Raw genomic sequence first — 18,507 nt, 5'->3', positions numbered from 1 at the left:
AAATTTTGGGTAGTATATATTTTAGTTGATATAATTTAACACAACTATTTATTATATATTATGGTGCAAATAAATAAATATTGATTGTCGGTAATGTGTAAAGTTCTATTTTATATACTATTTAGTTTGTTTACTATAAATATTGGCTATAAGTACGTGTGCTTGGTTGTATAGTAATTTCCAGCCACTTCGAGTCTGTCAAAAAGTAAGTAACTTCGCAAAAAATAATTACTAAATTCCTTAGAGTAGGGAATTCTTTGACGAGTAGAATTCCCTACTCTAAGCTAAATTCAATATAGAACGTTCCACGTTAAGAAAATAACATTAGGCTTATTCCACAGACCACTTAGGTTAGGTGATCTCAGTGATCTGTGGCTTATTCAGTGTTGCCGAAACTCTCAGGCATGCGGTTTACTAGATTGTCGATATATTTTTCGAATTTCCATTTTCAGTTAACATTTAACTGTAAAGTCAGAATAACAACTGAAGAACCACAAAGCCTTATCATCATTATGTAGTCTCAGAGAATGACATGACATAAAATCGCTGACATACACACACCGTATACCGTATTATTTTAAGTTGCAATTAGTAATAATTAGATATATGCATTCCAAGCGGTCCGTTTATTTGAGGAGCGGCTAAATGTAGCAGACGAATCCAACGTTGCCAAGTTGGCTAGTCACAGAGATTAGCATAACCATAGATACAGTATAGAAAAGATATTTAAAAGATTACAAAGTATATCAATTCATCAATTCTTTATTTTTTTGGTTTATCGTTTATGTGCGGTTTTTTTTTCGGTTGAAGATAATTATGGTTGTAATGTGCAAAGAATGTTCAAAAGTTTATTCAAGCCAGAGTAATCTGAATAGACATTTAAAGGAAATTCATGGCTAAATGCACAAATAATATTTTATGATAAAAATGTGACATCGTTTAAGTGTTTAGAGGGATGCAATATTTCTTTTAGGCTACGACTAGAATTAGTACGGCACCTAGAGGATTGTCATAATTTTAAAATGGAACGAAAGATGTACGAATTCTCTACAATTGAAGGTCAGTATGAATCCATTTACTTTCTAAATATCATTAGGTACTTACATTATTTTTTTTAGACTTTCAGATTTGGTTAAGAAACTTTCAAAGTGTTTCCAACGCAGAATACATTTGTCCTCGTGGTTTAGTTTTTTCAGTTTCCGTTAAAGATGTATATTATGATTGTAGTAGATCAGGTATTCTTGTAAACAAAATAATATTTTTGGTTTGTTTATTTTTAATTTTGCAGGAAAAAGTCGTGAAGTTTCCCACATTCGGAAAAGAACGAAGAAGTGTCAAGGATCTAAGAAAATTAATGTTGCTTGTACTAGTCAGATCAAACTTATAAAGAATGAAACTAATTCTAGAGTAAAGGCAATCTTTGATAAGACACATTATGGTCATAGCGTTGATATTCAACATTTGTCAATACCAAAGGTAGAAAGAGCCAACATCGCACAAAAGTTAAATAGTGGTGTAAGTGTAACAAGGTAAACTATTTTATTAAATTATTATGTATATGAAGTTAATTGCATACACTTATTATTTTTTAGAAATCTTGATAATAACAGAAATAATTTTAATGATGAAAAACTAAAGCGTATAGATTTGCTTACCAAAAATGATATGTATGTACAAGAATGCATGAATTTAGACATTATCCAGTTCTATTATATAAAGCACAAGGTGAAGTGGATGAAAACTCTTTCTTAAAAAAAGATGATTTCTGCGTTATACTTATGAATGTATCACAACTCTTGTAGTTGTCGATGAGTGGGGTGAAGGGTTTCCTGGTGCAGTTTATTAACAAATAGAAAAGACACTCTTATATTTGAACTATTTTTTCAAACAATTAAAAATAAAATAGGAGTCTTAACACCAAATGTATTTCTGACAGATATAACGCATATTTTCTATAATGCTTGGAGGTCAATTATGGGTGAAGTTAATATGCAATTGTATTGTGCATGGCACGTAGACAGAGCTTGGCAATTGAATATGTCCAAAATTAGTAATTTAGAAAAAAGAAAAATAGTATACCAGTCTTTAAAAATTTTACATACTGTAACAGATAAAGAAGAATTTCAGAAACTGTTATCAAATTTTATCGAGCAAACATTTGAAGATGGAGAAACAATAAATTTTGGTGAATATTTCTTGAATACTTATGCTAGAAATTTTCAACTATGGGCTTATTCATACCGTCAAAATGCAGGAATTAATATAAACATGAGATTAGAGAGCATGCATAAAATTATAAAATATGTGTATTTAGATGGTAAAAAGGTTAGACAAAGGACTTGATGCACTTAATAAATTCATTAGAGATAATGTTGTTGTAATGTTGTAAGCGAATCTTAAAAAAAGTAAAAGGAAAAAATTCATCACATATACAGCTTATCAACAAAAAAAATAGAACTGCAATAAAAGAAATTAATCAAATTAAAATAATTGAAAATATAAATAGTAGTAATATGTGGTATGTATCAGAATTAGGCAGTACTACTTACAGTAAGTATAAAAAGTTATGAAGTGGCAAAAAATGGAGAACCATGCTGTCACCTAACATGCTCTGAATGTCATGTATGTATTCATTCGTTTAGTTGTAATTGTAGGTATAGATTTTTCTATAAAACATACAATATGTAAACACATACATAGTGTTGCTTCAACTTTAAGACAGAAGTTGCTTGAACGAAATATAAATTTAGGTAGTAGTGACAATGATGATATTGTAGAAATTATAGACCATTTAAAAACGCTGTCACAAAATAATGATAATATTACTGACAATATTCAACAGTTGAGAAAACATGCTACAATAGAAGTTTCTAAACTACAACACAATCTAGAATTAATTGAAAATGCAGACAATTTAAAACATGTTGTATGAAATAAATGAAAATACTATGGTTGAATGTAACCTAAATACAATCAAAAAGTTTTCACCTACAACAATTATTAATGTAGAGCATCATAATAAAAAAATTAAAAAGCAGCTAACATTTTATTCCACGAAAAAAAAAAGAAACAAGTTATGAATTCTAAAGATATATAAGCAAACCCACTGTAAAATAAATTGTAAATATAAAAGAATGTATACTTGGACAATCTCAATTTATTTCACGGAGTACTGAAAATGATCATAATTATTTTTAAGTTTACATTGACGTTGTCGAATATTTTAAAAATAGTGAAATACAAATCTTTCTTTTTTTTTTGCAATATATTAAATTAACACGAACTTTTGCAATTTCACGATCGATATATTTTGTATACTGTATGTAGATATAAATAAACTTATTTTTTACCGTTGTTTTCTTTTAATTCCTAATACAGAGTGATTGATAACTTACTAAAATAATTCACTTGTTTTTGTCATATTTAGAACGCGAAACACAAATTGTTCCTTATTATAATATTTTATCTTTACAAACAACATTCAAAATTTCAACAATTAATTAAAATAATCAGTTTCAACTTCTCATTTATTTCTTAAAAAATATAACTGTGTGAATGTTGTCTCCTATATTAACAAATAATTAGCTTCAGACGATTAAAAATATCTTAATTATAAGCAACTTATTCGCTAAATATGCGAGTAAGTTTATTGGTTTACCACTGATATCAGAAACTTCAATCCTAAATTTTGAAATTCGCGCTATTCTTTTTCTAGCCAACTTGGCAACGTTGAATTCGTATGCTACATTTAGCCGCTCCTGTTTATTTGCTTTTAAATCTTTAATAGCCGGCAAAGCGCATGATTTAACCACAGAATACTCCATCCCAACATCCAATTGGGATGGAGTATTCTGTGATTTAACTAAGCAATATTTTCTACTGATTTCTATGATTCATGGTATATGGTATTCTTACCGAAAAACAAATAAACTGTCGTTACTATAATTAAAATAAAATTATCTTTTGTAAATACTATTTATTTAATTAAAATCATTTTCCCTACTTTTCATCTCTTGTTTCGAATGGACCCTTTTGGTAAATTACGTTAAAAAACATTACCTAATTTAATTCATGTCTGTGGAAACGAAAATACAAATTATACAACCCTGAATCGTGCTTGTGTTCATCGTGCCTTCGCTGTGCTTCTATCGTCCATAAGAAATACATGGCCCTATCTCCGCAATGTTATTTTCTTAACGTGTAACGCTCTACTGGAGATAGCGAACCGAGTATACAGAGGAACTTCCTCTGTTATCCAAAATTTATCCCACTTTTTATTGGAATATCCCTCCCCAATAAGTATCTTCGTTTATCGCGAGATGGCGCAGCGAACACACATTTCTATACATTGTCATAATAATGTATCAAATTAAACCAAAGGATAAATAATACATCTTTCGTAATTTTTAAAAGATTTAATTGAAAACATGAAATATAAAAAATGTATATAATAAAAAGTATGTACAATAACGTATAACATGAAAAAATGTTGGTAAACTAAAACTGGTTATGCTGAAATTTTATATTTTTGGGAATAAACCACAATTACTGTTATCAAAAATACATTTTTTCTTGTCAATAATTAATGGTTAATTAAATTGGGTAGCTCTAATAGATGCTTTCTATTTTAGCAAATGCAATTGTAGGTAGGATAAATTCAAATTCATTGGGTTATTTATTGGTAACCTTTTGAAACTTTCATGTACTACTGTAATATAAAAAATTACGATGTTTAATTTAATTTCTTTTTGTTTCATGTCATTTAAAGTTTGTAACGTTTGTGCAGACTCACTTCCAATAAATATATTTTCAAGATCCAAATAATTATGTGGATGTAAAATTTGTATTTTTAAAGTTTCTGATAATATTTCAGGTTTAATAAAATTTTTACAGAACTGCATTAATAACCTATTGCTTTCTTTTTGCAAAGTGTATATTAATATATTTTTTGACTGAAATAATGCATTAAATTGGTTCATGAAGTTTAAACTATATTTTAAAAATTGAAAATAGCACTTTGTCACTGGGTCTTTAAGTCTTGCAATATTATAGTGGCACTATTTATTCCATCTTCATATGAAGCAATTTCAAAATAAGATGTTAAAACATCCCAATTTAATAAAATTCTTTCAACACACTGGTGAGTTGAAAGACAACGAGTTCCTGAAAATTTTAATATTTTATAATGTTTTAAATGGAAAAAATCCTGCATTTCTTTTAATTGATCGCATCTTTTAGAACTTGCCCCAATGTATGAATAAATATTCCTCATAATATCTTCTAATTCATTTGGAAGTTTTTCACAACCTTTATTGTCTACAAGAGCTGCAGAATGGCAGATGCAGCGTAACAGAATTACGTGAGGAGCACCTAATTGCAATTTTGAAAAAATGCATTATGTTTAACTATCATAACTGCAGCTCCATCACAATCCAACCCCCTTGGACAACATATAGTTCTTAAATGTATTATAAATATTTCCCGCTGTTCCATGTTTAGCAGAGCTGAAAGTATCTTTAGTAAAAAGATAAAAAAGTATCTAAGATACTAAAAGTATCTTAGATACTTTTATTTAAGATACTTTTTGGTTCATTTAAAAGTTACTTTTACTTTAGATACTTCTTAAAAGTATCTATTATAGTATCTTTTATCTTTAAAAGTATCTTGAGATACTAAAATTATCTTAGACACAAAAAAGTATCTTAGATACAAAAAAGTATCTTAGATACAAAAAAGTATCTTAGATACTTACTCAGTACCTGAGAAATAGATACTTTTCATGATCCGACAAGCTTCGACCTGTCGCGCCGGCCGTAGCGGTAGAGACGATGTGTATTGTTCTTTGCATCCCGCCCGCCGGCCCGCAGCATTATCAGAGATACTGATCTAAATTATTTAGCAGAATTATGCCAAATACTACAACCGTTTGCTTTGCCACTTGACATTCTTTAAGGCGAACAAAATATGTACTACGATTTCCTTCTACCATCAATCGTAAGCTTGTTTGTTAAAATTGAAAAGCTTAAAACCAATAAGTTTAAATGTGGAACCTATTTTGAACGCTCTGACAGTATCTTTAAACTCCAGATTTGAAAAACTTCTTAAGTTGACTAACCAATCTGCAAAAATTGCTGCAGTTAGTAATCCTTTATTTAAAACACGTTGGCTTACTGCATTTCGAGGAATCAGGAATATCGAAAATGACCTTAGTGAAATTAAGGATTTGGTAATTACAGAAGCTATAAAAATTATGAAGGAAAATGAGGAACAATTAAAACAATTTGATGTAAGTATAAATAACGTTACTATTGTAATGAAAAGTAACAAAATGCAAAACGACTTCTTTGAATTTGATATTAACTCCGAATACTCCGATCTTCAAACGTAAAACGAAAACACTGGCTATACTGATTTAGATTATAAACGTCAAGCTGTGCTACAACTATTACAATATTTGGCCGATTCTGAAACCAACATACAAATGTTAAAAAAATATAATATTATAGAACAATTATTTAAAAAGTTCAATACGCCATTACCTTCTTCTGCAGCTGTTGAAAGAATGTTTTCTTTTGAAACTTTTATTAATTCACCCCGACGTCATGCCTTGTCTAATCATACTTTTGAAAATTTAGTTTTACTAAAAGCTAGTGGTTATACTAACTAGTTATTAGCTACCAAAATGTTACTATTTTTTATATCCTATCCTATTGTGTTTAAAAATTTAATTATGTTGAATGTTCTGTTTTTAATGCATAATGCATCTTATGCTGTTTTTAACACACGAATTTATGTTTATTTTATATTGTTTTGAAAATTTAATGTTGGATTTTTGTTTTCAATACATAGTTATTAGTTTGTAATAACTTAACGTCTTTTATTTCTTATCTACCCCAAAGCCCAAAGTATACCATTTCAAAGTACCTGCTGGCTTAAACTAAAATTGTATGATAATTTAAAGAGTTAAAATGATGTTTTTAAAATAAAACTATCGACAATCTACTGTAGAGTAGTAGAGTACCGAGTACCTTTATATTATACCCTAAAAGTATCTTAGTTACTACAAAAGTATCTAAGTATCTTAGGTACTAGAAAAGCATCAAAGTATCTTTGATACATAAAAGTATCTTACATACTTAAAAGTATCTTAGATACTTAAAAGTATCTTAGATACTCAAAAGTATCTTAGATACTTGAAAGTATCTAAGATATTTTTACTCTAAATACTTTTCCGGTATTTTGTATCTTTAGATACTTTCACAAAAAAGTATCTTAGATACTTAGTATCTTAAGATACTTTTTGCCTCAAGTATCTTAAAAGTATCTAGATACTTTTAAAAAGTATCTTTTACAGCTCTGATGTTTAGCATCGATATGTAGCAGTTCCAATAACCGGCACACAATGAAGTTGTTTTCAGGATCCATATATTGTACTGCAATGCACAGAAGTTTTTCTGTACTTATATCTGTACTTTCATCGCATAGGATCGAAAAATTGTTCTGAAAATAAACCTAGTTTTAAAATCAAATATTTAAAAATCAATAAATGCTTATCTCTTTTAAAATAGCTACTAATTCATTTGTTTCTTTTAATGTTAAGACATTGGAAATCACTGCTGTGCATTTTTTGCGTTTTAATTGAATAACCTTTAATATTTTGGAATCAGAGCCAATTTTTTTGATCACTGGAATTAAGTGGTCTACTACTTGAAACGCTATGTTGTGGTCAGTAATAAACGCTGCTAATAATAGTTCTGCAGATTTTACTTGGTTTTCGTGCTCTTTTTATTTGGCAAATTCGGTAATTCGGTTTTATTTGTCATAAATGTATCAATTTTTGCTGTTATTTTTCTTAATTTCATACTTGTATTATGAAGGCTGGTTAATAAATGTCTGTTTAATTCCGTCTTTCCACAACTTAAAACTTTATTACAAGCAATACATTTGCATTTGTTTTGCTTGTTAGTACTGGCACAACCCAATATTTAAAATCCTCTTGTGTCAGTCATGAAAATTTTTGTCTTTTTTCTTTGTTTCATACTTAGCTTTTTTTACTGACTTCGCATTATCACTATACATTGTAAAAGAAGAATAACTTAAAAAAGACTGAATAGATATATAACAAAACACTCTCAAGTAAATTTTTTATACAGTGCTCTCAGTTCTCAATATTGCTGCTATTTATATAAAATTTGCTATAAGTCCCTAAATGGCCTTCTGTATTTCCCTATATATTTACCACAATACAATCTGTCCTGACTTCTGTGCTTCCCGATTTCAATTTTTCTAATTTTTGCTGCAATTATGAAAACGAATACTTATATGGTGAAGAAACATTACAAATAATTGCTTCGGTTTTTGTCCTTGCACATGCAAATTTTTTGTCCTGTAAGTTTGAATATTTGCGACATACTCTATTGATCTGCAACTTTGATTGTGGTTTAGCAGTAAAAGCAAGTAGCCCTTCCGCTAATGCTACCTGTTTTACTGTGTTGCTAAAGTTAGCACTGCGAAAAAACTGTTACATTTTAGACAAGGAAGCGGCATTATTCTAAAATCTTGTGTGCCTCTTCGTCGCTAGATGTTTAGTAATATCCACCATGTTAGACCAAAAATTCAGCATTTGTTTTTTTAATAAATGGGATTTTCATGCTTAGCCCTTCATTAAATTTGCATTCTCTTTTTTTACTAATCTGTTATTCTGTGGATAAATACTAGAAATACATAAAAAAATTAGTACAAAAACTACTAAAAGAGGGTAGGTATTAAATTTTGCCGTATTGACTGTTACTTTGTGGCGACTATTGCTCTACCTCTACGAGTAAATATTGGCCAATTTAGTTTATTTTTTGTATTCTTTATATTCAGCATAATAATAGGTAATATATTTTTACAGTACATTTACAATAAGAAATGTAGATATTTTCTAAAAAGCGAGACATTTTACAAAATTGGCGGGACGCGGGTCTGTCCTGGTAAAATCGGGACCTGTGGTCACTTTATGCTAAGAACTCAACTTAAAAAACTCTAACCCAGATAGAAATCTCCATTTAAATCTAAATTACATACAGGTTTTGCCGATAGATGTCACAGGGTGTAGATATTAATTAAATAAGTACTGAAATAAGTTATTTTGCTTAATATGATAATATCCCTCATTTTGATAGAAAAATCCCTTTATCCCATTTGCTTCAAAAATACCTCGAAAAAGGGATAATCCCTCCCAAAGAACATCACTGAGGATCTTAGAACTTTCACAGTCATTGTGTACTGTGTTACTTTTCGGCGTCGGCAAAGGTTAGCATTTTTCATATAAAAATGCTTGCACGTCACAATTTATATAAAGTGACGTCACTTATATTTAAAATTTCCAGAACGTCAACCTTGAGTTCAAATTTTCCTAACACAGCTAATAATACGAAACCCATACGGAACTGCTCGATCTTTCATAGGCGTCAACATGGTATAATAATCAGAAAAATGTAATCATCATTATATTGGGAATTTTAGAATTATATTGATTAAATAACCAAAAACATTTGTTATTATTACTAATATAAATTTTATGAAATAACTCTTTGTCTAATATTCCACAAAATAATAACTTTAATTAAATATATTAGACAATTGTACGCAACTGATATGGGAATACTTCAAATTTTTTTGACAGTTCAGCGTGTGGTAAAATTGTTTATGGTGTTGATGGCGTGTGGTAAAATACATATTAAATTTAGATTAACAGCTTTGAAAACTAATTATTGTCGTGTATTGTGATTGTATTATGCCAAAACAACCAAATAGTCTGTAGAAAGTTAATAAGCTTTCATATAACATAGATTATTTTGAACAAGAAATAATGGCGGGACGTTTTTATTATTAATGCTCTAAAAGTGGTAAGTTTCAAATTTAGAATATATAATTTTGTATTAAAATGTTTTAGTGTGTTGCAGTAATCTTAAAACTAAGTGTATTTACTGTTAATATAATAATTTTCTACACTGCTTACGCCAGGCCATCTTTACTCAATGCCGCCGGCCGACGGGTAGTTTAATGACAACAAATACATTATTCTCCATTCAAATTAGTTTTAACACGAACTAACTGACCGTACGTTCATGAGATTTGACGTCACGAATTCGATAACGATGAAACTAAGCGCCAATGATGGGTAACACGTTTCACTATTAGATTTTAGTATTTTTTAGCAATTTTCTTCAAAGTTGGAAAACGCTTTTCTCGATTATTACTGGACACAGAAAGGTGAAACACAAATAAACGATTACAGAAAAAAAACTCTTTCAAGTGATGGGCGTAAAAAGTTTGGTTATAATAGAACGTTAAACAGTATAATCCAATTTTTCAACAGAAGTTTCAAAAAAATAAAAAAAGTAAAACCATCATTTTAAAGGCAACATAATTTCGAATAACGTGTCCAAATTTCGAGACATTCTGTCGGTAAATACTAGAGAAAACACAGACCCTAGGTTTCGGTGCACCGATAAAACAGCCTTAAGTGTCAAAAGATAATTGACATTCCTCATCACAGTGCCAAACATCATTTTGTTTTAAAAGTTTATATAAACAATTAACAATGTTTGGGATATTTGTAAATAATAGATTATAGTAATTTATAAAGATACAGAACGAAACTCTACAAAAGAAAAAAATGCACATGACAATGATTTTTTAATTTTCTTTTATTTACAGATAGAAAGTTTCATTATCGGAAGTTCATTTTGTTTAAAGTAAAACCAATATAAAACAGATAACTCCATAAAATTCATGGAATGAGCACATTGATTATGATCGTTTATAATTGATTCTAAAAGACTTAATTTCAGATTAATAAACTAATTCGTCAGCAATTTTTTTAATACGAAGCATTGTGTAGATAATTTAATTTGAATAATTTATTTGCACTGGCAGTTAACGAGTCATAGTTCCGTAAATAATGAAAAGTTCGGCTGTAGTAAACTGTTCCAAAACGTAAAAAGCGGTCGGTTTAGTATTGCCACCCGTCGCAAAGATAATTGAGGGATTGGTAGCAGTAACAGGTGTAAATTTCTTATATGTTCACGGAAACTATAACTGCAATACTAAACCGCTGAAAACAAATTTCACACTTTTACGGTTTTTCTCCAGTGTGCACTCTCAGATGTCTTTTCAAATGACCTGCTTTACAAAACTGCTTAAAACAAATCTCACATTTGTAAAGTTCTTCTACAGTGTGTGTTCTCAAATGATTTTTCAAATAATCCCTTTGAGAAAACTGCTTAAAACAAATTTCACACTTATAAGGTTTTTCTCCAGTGTGCAATCTCAAATGCGTTTTCAAATTACCTGCTTTACAAAACTGCTTAAAACAAATCTCACATTTGTAAAGTTCTTCTCCAGTGTGTGTTCTAAAATGATTTTTCAAATACTCCTTTTGAGAAAACTGCTTAAAACAAATTTCACACTTATAAGGTTTTTCTCCAGTGTGCACTCTCAAATGTCTTTTCAAATGACCAGCTTCGCTAAACTTCTTAAAACAAACTTCACATTTGAAAGGTTTTTCTCCAGTGTGAACTTTCAAATGTTTTTTTAAACTATTTGCTTCACTAAACCGCTTAAAACAGATTTCACACTTGTAAGGTTTTTCTCCAGTGTGCACTCTCAAATGATTTTCCAATTGAATTTTGTAAGAAAACTGCGTCAAACAAATTTCACACTTATACGGTTTTTCTCCAGTGTGCACTCTTAAATGTGTTTTCAAATGACCTGCTTCGCTAAAATTCTTAAAACACACTTCACACTTGTAAGGTTTTTCTCCAGTGTGCACTATCAAATGTTTTTTCAAATTACATGTTTGACTAAACTGCTTAAAACAAATCTCGCACTTGTAAAGTTCTTCTCCAGTGTGCGTTCTTAAATGATTTTTCAAGTACCACTTTTGAGTAAACTGCTTGAAACAAATTTCACACTTATAAGGTTTTTCTCCAGTGTGCACTCCCAAATGTGTTTTCAAATTACCTTCTTGACTAAACTGCTTAAAACAAATCTCGCACTTGTAAAGTCCTTCTCCAGTGTGCGTTCTTAAATGATTTTTCAAGGACCACTTTTGAGTAAACTGCTTGAAACAAATTTCACACTTATAAGGTTTTTCTCCAGTGTGCACTCCCAAATGTGTTTTCAAATTACCTTCTTGACTAAACTTCTTAAAACAAATCTCGCACTTGTAAAGTCCTTCTCCAGTGTGTGTTCTTAAATGATTTTTCAAGGACCACTTTCGACTAAACTGCTTAAGACAAATTTCGCACTTATAAGGTTTTTCTCCAGTGTGCACTCTTAAATGTCTACTCAAATGACCTGCTTCGCTAAACTTCTTAAAACAAATTTCACACTTGTAAGGTTTTTCTCCAGTGTGCAATCTCAAATGTTTTTTTAAAGTACTTGCATCATTAAACTGCTTAAAACAGCTTTCACACTTGTAAGGTTTTTCTCCAGTGTGCACCCTCAAATGTTTTTTCAAACCGTGTGTTGTAGAAAACTGTTTAAAACAAATTTCACATTTGTAAGGTCCCTGTCTAGTCTGAACTTTTATATTTTTATTTACAGGTTTTCCTTCGGCGTGTCGACTCGTATAGTGTTCTTTATGGGATGAATGTTCACAAAATGTTTCCACAATTTTCATTTTTTTCTCCTCCTGAGTAAAACCTAAAATACAAACCAACTATAAACATTTACTACAATAGAAAAATTAATACAGACACAAAGTAATAAACAAAGTTAAACATAATTAAATACCAGGCAGCCAAAGTTTTGCCAATAATATAATCAATATGTTTTAGACACCTGTATTTCTGTCTTGTATGTGCGTAAGACGCCGCTTTCTTTTAAACAATCTTTTCACACAAAATAAGTCAACCGTAGCTATTAAATAACACAATATTCCATCTTTAGTCCAGTCAGTTGGTAAAACATTTGTAGCATTCTCAACTGCATCAACCCTCCAATCAACCTTAGTCTAGTTCTCACGTCAATAGAATGCGTTGCGCTGTGCAGATTTAACTTAAACCTGCTCCAATTAGATATTGTATTCAGCGCAGATGTCTGATTTTTAGAGCAATGTTAAGCGTCAACCATTTCTTTGTACATGTTAGCCCATACGTATATCGACGATGCCAAGATCCATTCTCATTTATTGGGCGTTATTTTTTGATCACTTTCCTTCTTCTTATTTTTATGTAGACATGACTGTTTGTTTTTCAATGGGCCTCCAGTAGTTGTTCCATCGTTTTTGTGGTCTTCCTATTGGGGAACCGTCTCTTGCCGTCTTTACTACTCTATTTGTTGTTATTCGGCTTATATGATCGTTCCATTCTACTTTTCTATTTCTTATCTAGTTCTTCATATTCTCCACCTTGCATATACGTCGTATATATGTACTTCTAGCTCTGTCCCATAGTGTGATACTGGACTTTATTTTTTTGATGACTTTTCCTTCAAAATAATTATTGTGGAATTAGACGCAAAACTAATTCCACAAGCAGGGCTTCAGGCCAGGCAAATCCTGCACAGCCAAGTACTGAACCTAACAGAGTACATAGAGGAGTGATTTGAGAAGAGAAACAGATAGTGGGAGGAATGGGAGGTAGATCTCGGCGGTTACGATATAATAAACCACACAGTTATTTGTAGGTACCACTCAACAATTATTATTTTTAACCTCATTTAATTTTAAGATTTAAGTCTCTCAAAATAAAGAAAATTGCTGGTAAAGGTCGTCAAGTTGATGCTGGAGTGTTTTCTCCTCAGTCAAAACAAACGAGAACATCAAAAATTAAAATGGATACATTTGTTGAGGGTTTACTTCGTAGCACTATCATTAATTTTCTCATAATGGAAAAAATCGCACCAACAGTTGATCGCTTACATAAACAATTTACTGGACAATGAGGACTGGACAAAGTATTAAATCGTTAATAAAAATAAATTGTAATTTAGGATTTCCTTGGTAAGAAACCACAACCAATCGTCGCATTTTAATAAAAAAATGATTTAGGAAAGGTTAGTGAAACATTAGTGTTATCATTGTTGACAACGCGCCATATTACAATAAACAGGCGGACAAGGCAACCCTGTTAGTATTACATTTCGTTTGAAACGTTTCGAAGCCGAAAGTAATGCTATCTATCGATGATAAATATTACCGATGTTTCAGATGGAGCCACCTCTCTACAACACAATTTGATGGCGGCAGTTCAAGATATAATTCTCATTTAACGAGACTTTTCATATGTTTAGGAAAAAATATTTAACGTTTTATTACAAATATTTTCCACTTCCAGTTTTATATGTTGTTATTAAAATTTTGTCCGGTTTCTTACCGGTAGCTTTATTATAAGCTGGAATATATTATTTTTTCCTATTATGACAAAACTATATATTCAAAAATTTTCAAAAAATTCATAAGTATTTTTTAAGATTATATCTTTATGCTGTAAGAAAATTAACAAAATTTTATGTTTGATTTTCCCACTTTATATGTACTTGGAAAAAAAGTAGTTTTTTTGAGTTTCTTCATAAACAAAAACATGAAGTTTGCTCAAAATTTGTTAAAATACGTCTGGTGATCACATATACTTTTTGAATGTATAATTTGTCTTTTTGAGGGGTGCAGATCAACCTTAATCACAGATTAAAAGAATATATTGACATCACAGATTAAAATATATTAACATTACAAATTAAATATGCTAATCAGGGAGAAGGATAGACCAGGCACTCCGCCACAGTATAGGGCTCAATGTTAACTAGGTGTAGAAAAACCTTTCTTTTAAAAGCTCTATAGTGTGTTTTCTGTTGAATGTCAGCTGGTAGACTATTGTAAAATGTAACACATGCATACAAAGGAATTCTCTCTGCTATAGACAATCTCTGAAGTGGGAAATTAAAATTAAGGCTTCTTGTATTATATTCATGATTTGGTAGCAGATGATAAAACAAAGAAACATTTTTAAAAAGGAATATAATACATTTAAATATATAGATCGGCATAGAAGTGATTTGAATCGGCCTCTCCAGGATTCTCCCGTCTTTAGCCCTAACAGCCTTTTTTGGACTATAAAGACAGTTGAGCTATCCACTGCAGCATCCTAGAAGATTACTCCATATCGCATAACATAATAAACATTTGCATAATACACTGATAAAATACTGGTAAAATCCCCTGGTTTAGATACCTCTTCAATACCCTAAATAAGTAACAGGCTCTATTCAGTTGTTTTGTTGTATTTGTTCCCCCTAAGTTTTTGTCAATATGAAGACCAAGAAATTTAACTGATCTAGCAGGTTCCATGTTTTGTGATAGAAAATTGACTGTATCTGGGAATTGTTCTCATAACTGGTTGGTTCTAAAGTAAACAAAAACTGTCGACAGCCTATTTCCACTGAACCACTGTTTAGCATTGCTTAGAGTTTGCTCTGCCACTGTGAGGAGTGTTTCTAATGTTTTTCCAAAAACAGTGCATTTGAGTCATCAGCGAAATTTACGACATTTAAGAAACCACTAACCACCGCATTTTTTTATACCATACACTGCATACATTTATTATACCTCATACTTTTTGTGACTTATCTGTGAGAAATTTTTATCCATTTTAATGCCAGTCACATATTCCACAACCATGTAATTTTTGTAAGAATAGAACATGATCTAGGCTTTAAAAGCCTTAGATAGGTATAAAAAAGAACCTAGAGTTTTTATCTTTGCGCCTAGTTTTTCTAAAATTTTTGATACAAAATCATAGGTAGCTGTCTCAACAGATCTCCCTGAGAGAAAACCATGCTGCGAACTACTAAATAAGCTGTTTGTACTAAAAAAGTTTTGTAGTCTAGAATATACCGCTTTTTCAAATATTTTTGAGAATGATGGAAGAAGGCTTATTGGTCTATAGTTCTCCATCTTAGTAACATCACCTTTTTTATGCAGTGGCTTGAAAATTCCCAGTTTTAAAGTTTGACAAAATTTAGCTTACCTGAAAGAAGCATTAGCTATAAAAGAAAGAGGAAGGGAAATCTCTGATGAAACAAATTTAATTAAGTTTGTTGATATTTCATCATAAACATAGCTATGTTTTTTTTTAAGTTATTTATTATGTGGCTTAGTTCTTTCTCTGAAATGGGAGTTAGACACACGCAATGATTATTCTTTTCGATATTAATTTTAAAAATTTTTTCATGCTTTGTTTTCTTTACAGCTTCTAGCTTTGAATTTGCCATAATTTGATTTATTTTATTAGAAAGCATCTGAGGGTCACCCTCTAAACAGAAATTACGTTGATTTCTGAAATTACCCTTAATTACTTTTACCAATTCCCAAGACATTTTAGTTTTATTTTCGCTTTTTTCAACACATTCTTTATAACAATTTTTTCGAGATTGAGTGAGTAAAGAATTGTATTATTTCTGTCCCGTAAATATCTTTATATTCAACAATATAAATAGACAGTGTAAACAAAATATCAAGCGTAGATTTACAATGTATATCATCATTTTTAAAGTACCTTTGTGATTTTTTTTAGTTGCATAAAAATTTTTTGAACTATATTCATAAAAGCATCCAAATTAGTATCTACCTCTAATGTCTAAAAACGGATACCCAGTCTACATTACCCAGTATCACAGCTGTTAAAAATTTGGAAATTGAAAAGCCAGATATTCAAAACATTCGAAACTCAATGTGATAAGACCAGAAGAGGGGAAAATTTCCTCAGGGACCGGGAATAGATGAGAGGATGACACAACTTTAGAAGAAATAACATGTGTTTGGTAGGTTATATATTTTGCATGTGAGGTATAACTATTTTTATTTTTCAGATAAATACCTACCTTTGTGGTTACCCCAGCTAAAGACAAATTATATGGAAAAAATGGGTATGAATGTAACAACCATGCACAGGGAAAAGTAAAACTTCTTCAAAGAATATTAAAACCAGGACCTACATCGCAATTACGAGATATACTTAATCCAGTATGCATCTTTCAAATATTTTTCTCTGACAATGTTTTGAATATAACAGTAGAATAATTTAATAAAAACACAAAATTACAATAGGGAGTCTAGATTTATTTCCGAAACAAGTTTGGAATAACTAAAAGCATTACTTGGATACCGACACCATGTTCAATACTACCTTTTCTGGTATGTGATAAAGTATCAAAAAAATCAAAAGACAGAAATGCGTTACAGGAATGTCCAGAGTCCCAAAGAGGATGCTGTTACTGCAACATGTGTCCATCAGCATAGAGAAACATGACCATGACCTACTTATTTAAGTGTAGTAAACAAATATGCAGTGCTCATCGAAATAAAATCTGTTCAAAATGTATTTCAAGTTTTGTTTATATTTCTTTTATGTTTGCTCAAAGCCCTTTTTGAGTTACCATTAATGTTGTCTGTTACCCCATGTCTAGGGTTAATATTTTCATACTTCAACAGGGTAAAGTTAAGGATAGGTCAGGCAAATAAGCTTCTTAATTTGTTTGTTTCAGAAACATACTATGCCAAACATGGTGTGCATTTTTCACATTTAATATGTGATTCAGTTATCATTCATACATTTACAGTAGTTTATTTATACCCCAGTTTACCTATTGATTATTTTAAGTATTAAACTGTGTTTATACTACTTGTAACTTATATTTTTAAATTATACTGTTAACTTACTTACCTTTTTCAGTTTTTTGGTTTTCTTCAAATTGGTTCAGTTTATTTATATCTTGGTGTACTTCAGTATTTGTAGGATATTCCTTTAAGTCTAAATAATCATATATGCCATGTGTACTTTGTCTATTGGATTCCTCCTTAATTTCACATTTAAAGCCTTCTAGAAGAGCATCATCTAAGTCATTATACTCTATTTTTACTTTACATGTCTCCTCACTAAATTCTTGTTTTACTTCCATTTTATTAAACTTGATTTTATGTATTTCAATAGTAAGTAATAATATCAAATATTGAAAGAATATAGATAGACGAATGTAGAACTAATGACGAATGTCGCATATAGCTATACAAGGATCTTTTTGTTTTTTCTTTCACAATTCACACTTTCACCAAGGAATATTCAATATAGACGCTTAAGCGTCTTTGCTTTCACTGTCAAATAAATGTGTCTTGTGTCATTTTTCAGCGTTGGCAACATCTAGTAAGGTAACTCCATCGAGCAAAAAGACAAAAGAGGGAATCTAATCGTTATGAAAAGGAGACCAAAAAAGTGGCCTCTGATGGCGGACATATCCGGAAATGCGAATGCGCCAAATTTAAATTTTCCGACACTTATTAACAGTAGCTATAAAATAGTGTTTAGAATGTGTCTTAGACGAGAAAATTTTAATTAAATATTAACGATAACAGTCTAAAATGTGAAACAATTGTTAAAAAACTTCAATATAAATAAGATTTCATGTGACAGTTGGGACAAATAATAACATAACCCAACTAAATTTGATTTCTTAAACAAG

At 30.4% G+C, this 18,507-nt stretch overlaps 2 protein-coding genes across 2 annotated transcripts; one reads left to right on the top strand and one right to left on the bottom strand.

Annotated features, from left to right (window-relative positions):
* The first annotated feature begins 635 nt into the window (after positions 1–635).
* Positions 636–1,910, top strand: LOC140444767 (uncharacterized). Its single transcript, XM_072536527.1, has 3 exons — positions 636–1,059; positions 1,119–1,235; positions 1,289–1,910. The coding sequence occupies exons 1-3, from the start codon at positions 1,023–1,025 to the stop codon at positions 1,531–1,533; spliced, it is 399 nt and encodes a 132-aa protein (XP_072392628.1). The 5' UTR covers positions 636–1,022; the 3' UTR covers positions 1,534–1,910.
* Positions 1,911–7,632: 5,722 nt separating this feature from the next.
* On the bottom strand, positions 7,633–18,098 carry LOC140443243 (uncharacterized). Its single transcript, XM_072534385.1, has 2 exons — positions 17,715–18,098; positions 7,633–12,696 (listed from the first exon to the last, which is right to left on the bottom strand). The coding sequence occupies exons 1-2, from the start codon at positions 17,947–17,949 to the stop codon at positions 11,126–11,128; spliced, it is 1,806 nt and encodes a 601-aa protein (XP_072390486.1). The 5' UTR covers positions 17,950–18,098; the 3' UTR covers positions 7,633–11,125.
* Between the last annotated feature and the right edge of the window lie 409 nt (positions 18,099–18,507).

This window comes from Diabrotica undecimpunctata, chromosome 6 (assembly GCF_040954645.1).
Source record: "Diabrotica undecimpunctata isolate CICGRU chromosome 6, icDiaUnde3, whole genome shotgun sequence".
Lineage (NCBI taxonomy): Eukaryota > Metazoa > Arthropoda > Insecta > Coleoptera > Chrysomelidae > Diabrotica > Diabrotica undecimpunctata.
Note: the sequence above shows the minus strand (reverse complement) of the source record. Positions and strands in the feature narration are given on the sequence as shown.

What these genes read in the sequence shown, in the direction of transcription:
- LOC140443243 (XM_072534385.1), bottom strand. Translation starts at nt 17,949, where the DNA reads ATGGAAGTAAAACAAGAATTTAGTGAGGAGACATGTAAAGTAAAAATA. An exon ending in AAACCAAAAAACTGAAAAAG is followed by an intron (nt 12,697 to 17,714) that starts GTAAGTAAGTTA and finishes TTTGTATTTTAG; the next exon opens with GTTTTACTCAGGAGGAGAAA.
- LOC140444767 (XM_072536527.1), top strand. Translation starts at nt 1,023, where the DNA reads ATGGAACGAAAGATGTACGAATTCTCTACAATTGAAG. An exon ending in CGAATTCTCTACAATTGAAG is followed by an intron (nt 1,060 to 1,118) that starts GTCAGTATGAAT and finishes TATTTTTTTTAG; the next exon opens with ACTTTCAGATTTGGTTAAGA. An exon ending in TTATGATTGTAGTAGATCAG is followed by an intron (nt 1,236 to 1,288) that starts GTATTCTTGTAA and finishes TTAATTTTGCAG; the next exon opens with GAAAAAGTCGTGAAGTTTCC.